Here is a 16,767-nt window from a genome sequence, read left to right on the forward strand (position 1 = left end):
TGTATTTTAAAATTCCAGAAAAGGTCCTAATGCTAAATTTGAAAGAAAGAAAATAATAGATGGCTGTTATTGTCATTGTATATTATTTTAATATCAGAACTATCATTTTCTTAAGGCCATTTTACCAAGGACCCAAAAGCGGTAGCAAACTAGTATATATAGTATATATATATATATATATATATATATATATATATATATATATATATATATATATATATATATATCCCCGTTTAACCATATAGGTAGCTCATGGATTAAAGGTGGGGTCTCCGATGTTTGAAAGCCAGTGTTGACATATAAAATCACCAAAACAAACACGCCCCTAATCCAAATGGGTCCCACCCCTGTATCGATAGCTCCGCCCACACATACATACGTAACCCAGGAAACTAACAGAAAGAAATGTGTCTTTATCATATCTGAAGGGAAGAACAATACGATTGTAGATAAACAAACAAGCAAAAATGACACACAAGCATAATCATGTAAAGGACAAAGGCATATATTAGTTCTGTGTAACAAAGCAAAACCAACGTTACTCACCTATCGAGAAGGAAAAAAGCGCCTCGGCGTCTTAAGTAAAGTCGGCCACATATTCACAGGTCCGAGTTTCCCGAGTCGATAACTCCTGAGCTAAACGCTGTTACTACACAAAACGTGGTTGTAGCTGCCTCTCTACATTACTACGATAGAAAAGAGGTGTTATTTGTGTAGTAACAGCGTTTAGCTCAGGAGTTATTGACTCGGGAAACTCCAACCTGTGAATATGTGGCCAACTTCCTGCTCCTTCAGTTCTCTCCAGCGCTGGAAAGCTGATCCTATATTAACACGTCCTACTTCTTGTCCTTATCGTAAGTCTTTCTTCGCTTTCTTTCTTTGTTTTTATCCTCCATACCAATGTTAAAACCGCTTTCTGCTAATGACACACATGCGCACTGAACACTCTCTCCGCACATATTGACAAGCCCCACCCCTTTCTGCTCATTGGCTACACGTTTGTTTTGATTTTTGTTTAGTTTGTCGTCTCGACTCAGTTTTCTGAAGCAGTTCTCAAACATCGGAGACTCCACCTTTAAGGTACTGAACTACTTACTGATTTTTAGGTTGTGAGTTTAAATCCAAGGACCACCAAGCAGCCATTGATAAGCCCTCGAGCAAAACCCTCAAACTTCAATAACTCCGGTTTTATAAACGAGAAAAATGTAAGTAGCTAAATAGTATAAATATAGAGATAAAAAATCGTCCTTAGGCACCTACTTACCCCTTGGAGTAAGATATCCTAAGTGTTTCCTTCTAGCTTCAAAGCAAACGAAAATAAAGTAGTTAATAAGACAAACTAGTTTCAAGAGACTGGATGAACACTGTTGATGTTTAAATATGTCCATTTATATAAAAAATTGAAATGTTATGAGAAGAATTAGTCTGTTCGTGGTGCTAGAGATGGAGATGCAGAGCTCAAATTTGGTAAACAGACATATAGTGCTGTGTTTTAGAAGTTTGATTAATTTTGTGACAATTGGCCAATTGTAAGACCACCAAATGCTTGGGATATTCTGATTGCCCATTGGCAGCCATGATTTAATCATTAAGCAATCTGTAAAAAATGTGGTAGCCTAGTGGTTAAGGTGTTGTACTACTTATCAGAAGGTTGTGAATTTGAATCCCAGGTCAACCAATCTGCCACTTCCAGGCCCTTGAACAAGGCTCTTATCCCGTAGTTGTATAAAACGAGACCTAAACGTATTGAATAAGTCAGTCTGTATTAGCGTGGATTCTGTAAATGTAAAAATTTACTTGCAGCCTAGAAAAAAAGTGTCTTAAAACAACTTAAAAATTCCTACGCCCTTGAGCAAAAAGGTGTTTTTTTTCCCTCTCTCTCTATCGTTTTAGCACCGTAGCTGAGAAATGGCATTCAAAGAGAAGTCTGACCTTGCAGTGACTAAGTGTATTGTTTCTGAGTAGAGGACATTGGGATCACAAGACAATTCTCATTTAGTGAATAATAGCTACAGAAAAACAGTGTCGGTCTAAAGGTTTGGCCGTTTTGGTTAAGGTTATTGGACCTCTATTACAAGTAATAATACGGAATAGAATTATATATAAGATTAAAGGTTTCAGACGCTTCAGTGATGGACCCAAAGTAATAAACTCTTAAGTATATCCATATAACCCCAACATCCTGCCCTATCTATAAAGTTTAATGCTAATAACCTGGTCACAGATGGCTCATAAGGAGTTTATATGCTCCACAGACAGAACTACAGGACACACGAATAAATATCTTGCATACATTCATCAGAGATAGCAGGAGAAATCACCTCCATGACCTGACCACTGTTGGCCTGAATTGTTAGATTTAAAACGAAACATTAATCCAAATGTGACGTAATATGTGAAGCGATTTAACACGTCCAGACCCTACGGTAGTAGATAAGTGAGAAGCTGAAAAGGTAAACTATATGATACGTACGACTGAATCGCAAAACGTCTCCCTTCAGAGACGTTTTAACCTTTATGTGACAAAGCATGAGAAATCTAAAAAAAAAAAGAGTGAATACAGACAGAACTAAACGCTCCTTTGTCTCATCTTCCAAACCTTGACATTTACCTTCCTCAGGAATCATGTGGTGAATATAAATTTTATGATTTTATACAGCGGGTGGCCCGGTTTATAAACCTGCATCTGGAGAACAGTAGTGTATTCGAAACAAAAAGTTATGTGCATAAAAATCCAGCCTGGAAATTCTCACGATAATATATATATATATATATATATATATATATATATATATATATATATATATATATATATATATATACGTGATAAATAAAATAAAAAGAAGGAACAATCAGAATAAAGCGGATAATGAACGTGTTTCCTAAAGGTTCTGCTTGAACAACTACAATTTAAGTGCAATAATAGGGCCTTTTCACACCTGGTCACTTCACGTGTTGTCTCTGATCCGATAGATATCTGATTTGTTAAAACTGTACCATTTACATCAGGCCACATAAATGCGTCTCGGCGAATCGGATATCGATCTGATCTTTCTACTCCCGCCCAAAATGCTAATATATTTTACTTGATTTCTGGGGTAATTGAAATGGAACACACTTCGGTGTATATTCTTTTGTTTCTATATGTTTTACAAAGCTTTTGTTGGACGCTTTCATCACTCCAAATAGCAATAAGTGCCTGCGTGTCGTCCATGCTATTTGTTTCTGGCGCGATGCACGACTAGTGAGTCACCTGCGAGTGACGTACTTCCGTTTGGGAGGAGTATAGCGCTGATGTATGTGGCTTGAACAACCACATTCATTTACACCTGTCCAGTTTCATCTGAAACGCGTCCCAGACCACCTCCTGAAGGGGTTTGTACCATCGGATTTATATCCGTCTCCAAAACGTTTCAGAGGGAATTTAGACCTGGTGTTTTTACCATCGGATAGATATCTGATCACAGAAAACGGGTGAAGTGACCAGGTGTAAAAACCCCTATAAGGATAAGGCATTTTGACTAAATAGTCAAGTATTTGCAGACACTGGAAATGTAATACAGGTCATAGTAGTAAATTTTATTCACGTTTGTCCTTTAAGGTTGATTTTTTTTTTTTTACCCCCACAATGGAAGCAATTTACTTACTGAGTTAAAGAAGACCGTTCTGAAAAAAACTGAATGAAAATGATTCATTCAGAAGAAAGTTTAACAAACAGGGTTTCTGATATGAACCAGAAGGCAAGACATCAACAATGCTCATAAACACTGGCATGACCGACAGAAAGTCAGGATTAAACAACAGACGCAAACTAGAAAAGAGAAGCAAATTATACATCAGGGATTTTTCACACAAAGATGCTCAGAAACAAAATTTCCTATTTGTCAAATCTGCTACACGATCGGCTTCTTGGATCTCGGCTGACGCTTCCGAATTGTTCCAGGAAGAAAACCGGCCAAGACTACAGGGCTAATGTGAGTCTAAATGTTTTTACCATCTGCAGTGCACTCAGCATCTCATCTCCAGACACATGAAATCCTTGAAAGTCATTGTAAACTTTCCACTGTGCCAACACAGACGTTTCATTTCAGACAGATATTTGTTGTAGCACCATCACCAATCTCCAGCCTCCCTGAGCCACCCAGATACACTGAATTCTTAATAAACATTCCAATCCGAATTCATAGCGCTCAACTCTCTCTTACTATTTTACCCCTTAGAAATGATCACCTTCTTGAACATTGTGAGTCAAATCTAAAGATTTTGTTGTATGTCCTTTGTATCTAGACCACCATTTTGCTTTTCTTTATAATTAATACGTGCACAATGAAATACTCTTCCCAACAAGCAGCAGTATAAATACTATGAGTGAATCGTTTCCATAGCAAGATCAGTATTAGTACTTTAAGTCATTTTCTTCCACAATAAGAATCAATATTAACACGCTGAGTCATGTTCATCATCACCATAGTATAGTATTGTATACTATATACTATAGTATTGTTAATCTGAGTAATTCCCAACCTCATAAAAGCAGTAATATTTAAGTGATTCTCAAAGAGTATTAATGCAGAATCATTTACAATATGAATGCTGAATTATTTGAAGTATTGATACTGAATCAGTTCGAGAATTATGGCGGAATCTTTTAGAGTATTAAAGCCGAATCATTTAAAATACTAATGCTGAATTATTTGAAGTATTAAAGTTGAATCATTAAGACTATTAATACCGAATCATTTAGAGTATATTTAGAATATTTTATAGTATTAATCCTGAATCATTTAGAGTATGGCTGCTGAATCATTTAAAGTATTAATGCTGAATCATTTAGAATATGACTGCTGAATCATTTAAAGTATTAATGCTGAATCATTCAGAGTATGACTGCTGAATCATTTAAAGTATTAAAGTATTAATGCTGAATCATTTAGAGTATGGCTGCTGAATCATTTAAAGTATTAAAGTATTAATGCTGAATCATTTAGAGTATGGCTGCTGAATCATTTAAAGTATTAATGCCGAATCATTCAGAGTATGACTGCTGAATCATTTAAAGTATTAAAGTATTAATGCTGAATCATTTAGAATATGACTGCTGAATCATTTAAAGTATTAATGCTGAATCATTTAGAATATGACTGCTGAATCATTTAAAGTATTAAAGTATTAATGCTGAATCATTTAGAGTATGGCTGCTGAATCATTTAAAGTATTAATGCCGAATCATTCAGAGTATGACTGCTGAATCGTTTAAAGTATTAAAGTATTAATGCTGAATCATTTAGAATATGACTGCTGAATCATTTAAAGTATTAATGCTGAATCATTTAGAATATGACTGCTGAATCATTTAAAGTATTAATGCTGAATCATTCAGAGTATGACTGCTGAATCATTTAAAGTATTAAAGTATTAATGCTGAATCATTTAGAGTATGGCTGCTGAATCATTTAAAGTATTAATGCTGAATCATTCAGAGTATGACTGCTGAATCATTTAAAGTATTAAAGTATTAATGCTGAATCATTTAGAATATGACTGCTGAATCATTTAAAGTATTAATGCTGAATCATTTAGAGTACGACTGCTGAATCATTTAAAGTATTAATGCTGAATCATTTAGAATACGACTGCTGAATTATTTAAAGTATTAATGCTAAATCATTTAGAGTATGGCTGCTGAATCATTTAAAGTATTAATGCTGAATCATTTAGAATATGACTGCTGAATCATTTAAAGTATTAATGCTAAATCATTTAGAGTATGGCTGCTGAATCATTTAAAGTATTAATGCTGAATCATTTAGAATATGACTGCTGAATCATTTGAAGTATTAATGCTGAATCATTTAGAGTATGGCTGCTGAATCATTTAAAGTATTAATGCTGAATCATTTAGAGTATTAACACCGATTCTGCCCTCAATAAGCAGCAGAATTAATATGTGCAGTGATTTTAAAAGATCATTCATATTATTAATGCTGACTCTTTTCCCCAGTTAGATATTTTGAGTGATTCGTCCTCAATAAAATGCCTCTTTGTAACACCTTGTTGTTGTCTTGTACTGCGAGAAGCAGTATTAACACACTGAGGGAATTATTTCCTCATTAAGAGCAGTATTTAGACTCTAATCGAGTTTCTAATCCCCAACAAGAAGCAATGTTAATACCCAAAGATTCTGTTCTTCATCAGGAAGTGTGTTCTATTACTGTAGGGTAAAGTACGTTTTCGGTGCCTTACCCACCATCATGATGACTTTGAAACACAACTTCAATAAGGTCTAAAGACGAAGCAGAACAAAAGGTTGTGACGGCGGGTCAGTGACTGAGCGGAGGAGCCGGTCAGGGCCACCTCGGGCCACTCTACAGTTCAGGATAATGACCAGAGGATGAACATGAGCTTTAGCAGGGACGGTGTACAGGCTGTACATGTGAGGTCACGTCTCGGTCACAACATGATAAATTTGCCATTAGTCCTCAGGAAAAAAAATGCTCCACTTGTTCTCCACTCAGTCAGAGCACCATGGATATATGACATAACCTTCTGAGAGATCCTACTTTACCAGATCTGGAAGAACACCATTATGATTTAGGGGTTGCTTCGAATGTCAAAGACTGAGTGAACAAAACTGAAGGCAACTTTTCTGTGTAACAACATGGTGTGTAATATCTCTTTTGCTATCGATGTCATATGTGAATCAGCTAAAAATTGAATATCTGAACATTTTGCAGATATCACACATTCAAAATCGATCTACATAGCAGTTCAAGAAATTCAAGACAATTCACTCATCACTAATAAAGGAATTGAAACATTGCAGATTTCAGAAAACACCACAGTGTGAAATTCATTACCTGGAACGAAGCTCCCTTGGACGACTTCTTTGTAAGCCCACCATCCCTCGTGAATTTTGGGAGGACCTGGCTGAGCTGAAAAAGGGAAAATAGAAAAAAAAAAGAAAGAAATAAGTTTTTGTTTTCTCCTTTTTCATTAATTCATTCATTTTCTACTGCTTATCCGAACTTCTCAGGTCACGGGCAGAAGGATACACCCTGGACAGAGTGCCAACCCATCGCAGGACACACACACACTCTCATTCACTCACACACGACGGGCAATTTTCCAGAGATGCCAATCAACCTACCATGCATGTCTTTGGACCGGGGGAGGAAACCGGAGTACCCGGAGGAAACCCCCTGAGGCACGGAGAGAACATGCAAACTCCACACACACAAGGCAGAGGCGATAATCGAACCCCCAACCCTGGAGGTGTGAGGCGAACGTGCTAACCACTAAGCCATCGTGCGTCCCGTTTTCTCCTTTTTTTCAAATTTTATTTCATTTCAAAGCTTCCACACCTATTCCCTCTAATTTCTCAGTCTATAACGAGTGTTCATTGGTACTACCCAGTACCGACGCTTGTACTTAAGGGGCATCGATATGAAAAGGCATCGTTGTAGGACGGGTTAAAAAAAAAAAACCTTACAGTAAGGTTGTACTTTATAATTGAGGTGCCTGAGTAGAAATCCCACTACTGAAGCAGGCCATGACCTGGAATTACAGGGCAAGATCTGGGGGATATTGAATTCTTACACCCAAACTTCTTTGTCCATACACTTCCAGTCATGGCTTAAAGGCAGGGGCAGAGGTGGCACAGCAGCTTTTTAATAGAAGTGGAGGTGGGATAATCTTTGTAGCAAGGATGAGAAGTAATCAGGACAAGGGTTCAATTTCGCAATGCAAGAACAGAGGTGGGTGGACAATTCTCCATGCGAAGAGGAAATATACCGGACGACGAGTTAAAAGAAACAGTATTTGGGCTTTGGTTCAGGTCGATTTAGTGGCAGAAATAAACAGGGAAAAGATCTACGAGCAGCAACAGTGCTGAGAGTCGGATATAGTTTGCTGCGAAGCGAGGAGTTCTTGACTGGGAACAACAAACACATTTTAATAATCTTAAACACTTTTATTAACTTATCTATGGATTTATTACAAAGAATAAGAATCAGAAAAACTTCATTAATCCCTGGGGGGAAATTGGGTTTGTTACCACAGCTCCAAGTCACCAAAATAAGAATACAAATACAGAATTCTATACATAAAATAAATTAAAAAAATTAATAAAGGATAAAACAATGTGTTGTCATGCAGAAATGTTTTTTTTTCCTAACAACATGCACAAATAAAGGAACTGTGAATTTGCCAGATAGATAGATAGATAGATAGATAGATAGATAGATAGATAGATAGATAGATAGATAGATAGATAGATAGATAGATAGATAGCACCAACTAATCAATAGCTTTTAATAATAATAATAATGGGGGGGCACAGTGGCTTAGTGGTTAGAACGTTCTCCTCACACCTCCAGGGTTGGGGGTTCGATTCCCGCCTCCGCCTTGTGTGTGTGGAGTTTGCATGTTCTCCCCGTGCCTCAGGGGTTTCCTCCGGGTACTCCGGTTTCCTCCCCCGGTCCAAAGACATGCATGGTAGGTTGATTGGCATCTCTGGAAAATTGTCTGTAGTGTGTGTGAGTGTGTGTGAGTGAATAAGAGTGTGTGTGTCCTGTGATGGGTTGGCACTCCGTCCAGGGTGTATCCTGCCTCGATGCCCAATGACACCTGAGATAGGCACAGGCTCCCCGTGACCCGAGTAGTTCGGATAAGCGGTAGAAAATGAATGAATGAATAATAATAATAATAATAATAATAATAATAATAATAATAATAATAATAATAATAATAATAATAATGCTCCCTTAAGCAAAGTAAAAATACATATTGCATATTGTATTTTTTCCACTAATTTACTATAACTTTTATTGTTATTCCTTTTACAATATTTAGCCACTTACAGCACTGTCACATACAGAAAAAGTATTAATATCTAGCATGAGCAAGTCAAAAGCCTCAAGCCGGAAACATACGGTTCAATACATCCTGACTAGCTGTTTCCAGTCACATACACCTACATGCAGAGGGGGAAAAATAAAGAAAAAATGATTTTAATTGAAACGGCCACAAGTGTCAGATCGACAGTGACATCTGTACTACAGCTAAAAAAACATTTGATGAAACAGAATGAAGGTTGTCTCCTCCATCTCTCAGCTTCTCCGTCAGGAAGGATCTCTAATCAGAACCCATGGTGCGAGAAGCAATCACAATTCATCAGCTCGGTTCTCCAGAGACGTTCAGGGCAAACTAATGCAGAGGCGTTTTACAGAGACACCAGGCTGAGGGAAAGATATCATGCCATGTCTATCCGTGAGAAAAAAAACAAAGCCCACATACCTACAGTTTAAAGTCGCGATGATTAGTAGGGTTGGCAGAGAGCCGAGAGGAAACCTCAGTAGCGCGTGATGCTTTTTGACAGCACATGACAGCCAGCATGAGGCATTTTGTTCAACTAAATTTACACAAAGGAATTGAAGCGAATATTTCGTGCACGTTTTGTTCGATCTGACTCCGGCAGATATGACACGTGCTAAGCAAACACAAAGAAAAATAGCTAGCTTGCTAATAAACAAGTACAAAGGGATATACATACAGTATATATCGTCTAGCTTGTTAGCAAGAACGACTAGTTCCTGACTGCTAGTTTGCCAAATAAATTAGCTGAAATTTCTTATACTAACTTTGTTTTGAACTTTGCCTAGTTTAACTTTGACACATTAATAGACAAAGTTAGCCTGCCAGCTAGCAAACTAGCTATATTAAACAATGAATTAAACATTTCAACATTAGCTCAATCGCAAGCTAACTTAACTATAAATGAACTGTAAATGAACTGGATTTATGTTAGATTGTCAGCTAAATTGCCTATTTGTTTTGTTTTCAATAATATCTAAAACCTGCTCACTTGCTTGCTAACAAATCAGCTACTAGGTTACACAAAAATATATATATAAAAAAATATCTGGACTGCTAGCATGATCTACATCAAACAATAAATGAACCGGTTTGACATTAGCTACTGTAGCTTGCCATTTAACTGTTATTTGTTTTACTTATACTAATAGCTAAAAATCCACCTTCTAACAAAATAACTACTGGATTGCACAAACAGTTATTTATGCTAAATTAATTACATTAAACGAAAAATTAACAGGTTCAACAATGGCTAGCTTTCCATTTAGCTTGTCTGTAATTTTTTTTTTGTTTGTTTACACTTGCAACTAAAAGCTGGCTTGCTAGTAAATTATCTAATGGATTAAACACACAAAAAAATATTTGGTTAGCATTACAGTAACTTATTAAATAACAAATGAACAGGTTTGACAGAAGCTAGAATGGCTATTTGTTAGGTGTACAATGATAGCTAAATTCTGCCTGCTTGTTTGCTAGCAAATTAGCTACTGGATGACACACACACACACACACACACACACACACACACACACACACACACAAATCATACTTACTATGAAATTAGTTGCGTTAACAGTTGCTTTGACATTAGCTTGCTTGCTAGCCAAAAATTGCTCAAAATTTTACTTTTTTTTAAAATTATTTATTTATTTCCAAAAATTCTAGTTGTAGCAATCTTGTAATCTAAGCATGTACACAAGTTTGTTTGTTTGTGTGTTTGCCCCACCCCCCAATCTCTCACCCCCACCCTCCCCAATCTTAACGGTCTAAGCAGCAGAAATATGACTAAAATAATAAAGAAATGAATTTGATTTAAAAAAAAAAGTGTATGTCCGAGGCGGTCCACATTTACTGCACGGTGATATAAATATAAATTCCACCCAGTAATTTCCCACTGAACAGCAGTTATGTGGTAAATAAACACATTGGACTGGAGTTAATTGTCAGAGGTGGCGATTAGTATTCATTAGCGCAGCACCGCAATTCCACGGATCATCCGTGCGGCGGGGAAAAGCAAAAAAGCCCCACAAACGCTGCGCATAAATGAAACTTGACCTTGCCAACAGCTGTGCTTACTGACTTATGAGATAATTATCTCTTATCCGGGCCTGTTTGTGTCACTGCATTATGGATGCAGCTGCAGCGTGGCGATGTTTCAGACGCCGTCCCCGCAGGACTCTTTCAATCAACTCAAATCATCCTGAACGGCTATAGGAGGCTAGCGGCATGCGCGTCGGACCGCCGATGGTCCGCGTGCTCAGAGTCACTCTTTATTTAAAGCTAACGTTTACGCTGTTAGCAAAGGCATCGTCTAAACAAGATTAGCATTATTAGATTATAAACTCTCTTTCTCTCTCTCGCTATGTGTGTGTGTGTGTGTGTGTGTGTGTGTGTGTGTTTATTTCCTAGGGAATACTTTCACAATGAAATCCGATTTATTTCTTAAATCCAATTTTTAGCCTATTGTAATTTCCTCATTTTCAAAATTTAAGTTAAACGAATAGAATTTGTTTCTTCAGATTCAGTGAATATTTACTCTCTCACACACACACACACACACACACACACACACACACACACACACACACACACACAAAATGGCTGTTACGTTCATGTTGTCTTGAGATCGAAGATCGTTGTCAACATCCTTGGCTCGATGATGTTAAAGCAGACTCAATCAGAATTCTAAGATAAAATCGTAATAAAATTATTGTTGTCTGTGTTGAATTTTTTAATTAGATAGATCTTGTGGTGGAAATTTATACTCTAAAGATGTTTGTAAGGCCTTGTCCTTCAATGCCTTTAACTTTTGTGGCTAGAAACTGTCATTGCCAGCGGTTGTTTTCTTAGATTATGACAAGGGCAGAGGGGACTGGAGACGAGTTTTCGGGAATTAGACATAAACAGTTTTCGGTAAACCTTCTAGCAGACCTTGGCAGGTCCAGATTAGCTTGATCAGATGAGCAGGCGGTGATTTTGAGCCAATGATTGATGATGTTTTGCTTTTACATGTCATCTTTGTTTGAATCCTGTCTATAAAATTTTGATGTAATCAATCTAATTTTTACTCTTGCCCGTGCCTACCAGTGTGACACTTTATACTTTAAATCTCTCAAACCTCAAAACTTCCACAACAATCTCTATTATTTAGATATATATATAAAAAAAAGCACAGGGGGTGTAAACCTTTGCACACAGTCCTATCTAGGCTGCTATTTGAAATTCAAAATAGTTAAAACGTACAGTAGTATCTGGGTGTGTTGAAATATTATTGAGCGTATAATTTTACACGAGTGCAGCGCCGTAGAATTCTGGATCCTGATTGGTCGGAAGGTGTTGATTAGATTTCTTCTGCTCGATTACAATCCATAACAGGAACTTAGCTATTAAATCTTTATAAATGACCCGGAAAATACTTTTTTAGCCAAATTGTGGTAGTATAAGTGTAAGAACACATTCAGAGTGGTATTATTTACTCTAACATCCAATAAGAGCACATCCCGGGGGTTTATTGTAGCTACGTGATAATACAGGGTTCGTTTGTTTTTAAGCCTACTTTTCCACAATACAGGAAAAATAGTGATTTATGCCACCAGAGAAACGTATTAGCCCATTTAATATTAAAGGAGGAAACATTAATTATCTCCCATAAGACTGTCACAGTGTAATAGCTGGAAGTAGGACAGGAACATGCGTTCGCGTTCACCGAACACGCTCTAATTTAAGCAGCATGGATGTTATATAATGCAGAAAAAGACACGAATCATCTCGAGACAAAGCGCACCACGCTGCATTTCATATCTCACTTCTTTCTTCTTTCTCTGTGTCCCACATGTATCCAGTCTGAGTACACACACACACACACACACACACACACACACACACACACACACACACACACACACACACACATAAACCCTTATACATCTGCATGGGATTAGGAGATTAGTAGACTAGATTGCATGAAACCCAGCATAAGTAGGCAAGATGTCCCTGCTGTATTTATTGTCAATCCTTTTTTCTTTTCTTTTTTTTTTCGCCTTTAGCATATGGCCGATGGTTTTGCATTTGAAACACTTGTTACTAATTGAACCAAAGTAAGTGAATAAATGAATACATTACTAAATGAGGGGGGCATGGTGGCTTAGTGGGTAGCACGTTCGCCTCACACCTCCAGGGTCGGGGTTCGATTCCCGCATCCGCCTTGTGTGTGCGGAGTTTGCATGTTCTCCCCGTGCCTCGGGGGTTTCCTCCGGGTACTCCGGTTTCCTCCCCCAGTCCAAAGACATGCATGGTAGGTTGATTGGCATCTCTGGAAAATTGTCCGTAGTGTGTGAGTGAATGAGAGTGTGTGTGTGTGTGTGTGCCCTGCGATGGATTGGCACTCCGTCCAGGGTGTATCCTGCCTCGATGCCCGATGACGCCTGAGATTGAGGCTCCCCGTGACCCGAGACCGTTCGGATAAAGCGGTAGTGAATGAATGAATGAATTACTAAATGGATAATAGAAAGAAAGAAAGAAAGAAAGAAAAATGAATGAATAAATATATAAAACAAACGAACAACAGACATTCAGAATCACTTGTTTATGCCTGCAAATAGCCTGTGATTTTGTGTTTTTAAAATTTTTTAAACATAAAATAAAAAAATTAAATAATTAAATAGAGAAAAAAAGAAAGAAAGAAAAATAAACAAACAAACAAATTCATTTGACCAAAATGGAATATTGTTGAAATTATTTTTAATTTATTTTCTGAATTTATGGTACTGCTAATAAACTGGTAGCTTAATAAATGAAATACATTTGCATCATAATGTCTGATGTAATAATGTAATATGTGCTGTTTTATAAGCTGCTAAATAAAGAGGATGGAAGCCATTTTTATGAAATAACTCTAAATTTGATAATTACATCCTTGATTATTTATAAAGCAGTAGATTTTAGTTAGTAGATTTTATATTTTGTAGCTTATTTCAGTGATTTTTATTTTCTCGTGTATATATTTATCCTTTCAGGCCTTTTAATGGCTTATTTTTAAATTGTCTCTTGATTATGCCACACCACGATGCTTAGGACATGAAGTCAAAACGCACGTATTTTAGCGTTTATAAAGGCGGCTTGTCTAGTGTGAATTGTTAAAAATTAGGGAGCTTCTTCGACACTTAAAAACACACACAAAAAAAGCTTAAAGAAAAAAAAACAGAAAAAAAAATTGAAAATATAATCAGAAACTATATGATAAGAAAATAAAACATATAATCGGAACAATTTTTGAAAATCTGTTCCCATTATTATATTTTTAATTTTCTTATTACATATGTTCTGATTATATTTTTTTTTTATATTTTTGATATATTCTTTGATATATATATATATATATATATATATATATATATATATATATATATATATATATATATATATATATATATTTATTTATTTTTGATATATTTATTTCTTCTTTATATTGTATCCACTTGTGTTTTTTGATTTTTATTCCTTTATTTTATTCAATATTATTGTCTATTTCTTTACCAAACACAGTCATAAAAAGCTGTAGAATTGTGTACGATTGTATACGTGACAAATAAAATGCGAATTTCAGTTCGGTTACTTTGCTGCTGTAGCATCTTTACTCCTGACCTAACGAACGAACTTAAAACACAAATATAATGAAACATTCTCTATGGAATCGAGGATTTAGAGAATATAAAGGAAGCAATTTTATATTCGTTGAGCACGGCGTATAAAACCAGTACAGTAAAACCAGTACTTCATAACCCTAAAGTAGGTACAGCGTATAAAGCTCTTTCTTCTTACGCTTATTTAATGCTTCTGGAGACTTTCTTTAGTGTGTCTGAAGGCAGCAGGTCATATTTTACTTATAGAGTATAAAAGGTTTTACTACATTTTAAAGCATGGCTGTAAAAAGCAAAAATTAATACAGATTTTCAATTTCCCTCGACACCTGTGCAGAACATAAGTGAAAATCAACTTCCTTAAATTCTTCAAACGTCAGTAACTCATGTGTAAAAATATCGTTTTCTTAATGGTGGGGTAAATATTTCTCACCCTTGCAATACGTATGCTGCTCTTTGGAGGAATTAGGCACACTGTTGTATGGTAATTAATAAAGTCCTCCAGTAATAATAAGGACTAACCGGATTAAAGGTCCGATTTCCTTTTTAAGTGGCTGGAAATGTCAGTGTATGGCGTCAAAAGAAAAAAAAAAGCAATGTAATCACTCGACGGTCCGAAGCAGCCTTGCTTCTAGTAATTAGTTTCAGATTCATTCATTTTCTACCACTTATACAAACTACCTCGGGTCACGGGGAGCCTGTGCCTATCTCAGGCATCATCGGGCATCGAGGCAGGATACACCCTGGACGGAGTGCCAACCCATCGCATGGCACACACACACAATCTCATTCACTCACACACTCACACACTACGGACAATTTTCCAGAGATGCCAATCAACCTACCATGCATGTCTTTGTACTGGGGGAGGAAACCGGAGTACCCGGAGGAAACCCCCGAGACACGGGGAGAACATGCACACTCCACAGACACAAGGCGGAGGCGGGAATCGAACCCCAACCCTGGAGGTGATGTGATGTAATGTGATGTTATGTGACACCGAAAAATGATCTTTAGGCAGAAAAAAAAAAAAAATCACAAACATAAAAGAAAAAAAAAAAATAAATCAACTCTGAGTAGAAAAGTTCTCTGACTCTCCAGCACAAATTGTGGCCATTTAAAATATCGATGCTGTCTTGTACTAGGATTAGATTTTACACACAGGTCCTGAAAATCCTGATTCATTTTCTACAACAACATCAGTTTCCGTGGTAACGGCTAATTTTTGGGGACTCACCGTGATAACGGATTCAAACGTGTGTCTGGTGAACAAAGAAGTTTCTGCCATGATGAAACGTTCTTTACTGAGATGTTTGTGGTTTACAGAAGGATTCTCCAGTTTTAGGACTTTTAAAGACTTTTTTCTGACACTTGAAAGTCTCAAGAGTAGATTTTAAGGATTATGGGTAACCAGAAAAGCTATTTTCTTGTCATATTACTTTCAGGAAGAAAAAGAGAAAATAAAAGTAAGGTCTGTTGAGGGAATGATGGTTTATATCTAACTTTTGTACTTGATAAAAGAAACTGAATCAAAGTTAACGTTGAGAGTCAAAATGGATGCTGTTACTTGATAAAAAAACGAGACTCAATGGCAAATTTCTGTGATTATAAGATAAATAAAACTCACAGCATCATGTCGTTGATTATTTTCCTACAACAGCACACCCCAACATGATTGGGACCTTTATTGCTTTTCCTTATATAGTCATTTATTTAAATGCTGTACGGTGAAATTCTCTCCTTCTCACATGCTAGCTTTGTTAACAAGTTGGGATCTGAGCATATGATACAGGGCAAGAGCACTTGGGAAGGGGAAACGGGTGGAGCTTGGCTCCCGTACTAACGTTTAATGAATATATACATCACTTCATCATGATATCCAATTAACTACGTACTCACAAGTAGTCCTCAAGGTCTCAGCATAGTTCATGCCAAGATGACGTAATTAGCAGACGAACACATAATACCGCATAATGGTGAAACAAATAAATGATGTGAAGAAGCTGGAAGAAGTTTGTGGATGAATAAGCTGGAATCTGACATTACAAGCTTAGCTACATCCAAAGTAGTTCATTCTAATCATTGTGAACAAAATTCTATAACACGTTGTTACTCTTCCTTCTGTTGCATCATTTGTCATCATGTAGTCATAGGAACTGTCACTAGCACCACCTGGAGGACATATAGAGCTAGCTACATAACACCCCTAGAACTACAAGACTACATCCAAGACTACATCCCAAAATTTAAATTGTGA

At 36.7% G+C, this 16,767-nt stretch overlaps 1 protein-coding gene across 1 annotated transcript in view; it reads right to left on the reverse strand.

The window, feature by feature from the left end:
• ca10a (carbonic anhydrase Xa) overlaps window positions 1-16,767 on the reverse strand; it is a 223,568-nt gene that overhangs the window by 189,301 nt on the left and 17,500 nt on the right. The window contains exon 2 of the mRNA XM_027143522.2: window positions 6,858-6,932. Coding sequence (XP_026999323.1) covers window positions 6,858-6,932 — 75 coding nt within the window. The remainder of the gene's footprint in view (window positions 1-6,857; window positions 6,933-16,767) is intronic.

Source organism: Tachysurus fulvidraco, chromosome 8, assembly GCF_022655615.1.
Source record: "Tachysurus fulvidraco isolate hzauxx_2018 chromosome 8, HZAU_PFXX_2.0, whole genome shotgun sequence".
NCBI lineage: Eukaryota > Metazoa > Chordata > Actinopteri > Siluriformes > Bagridae > Tachysurus > Tachysurus fulvidraco.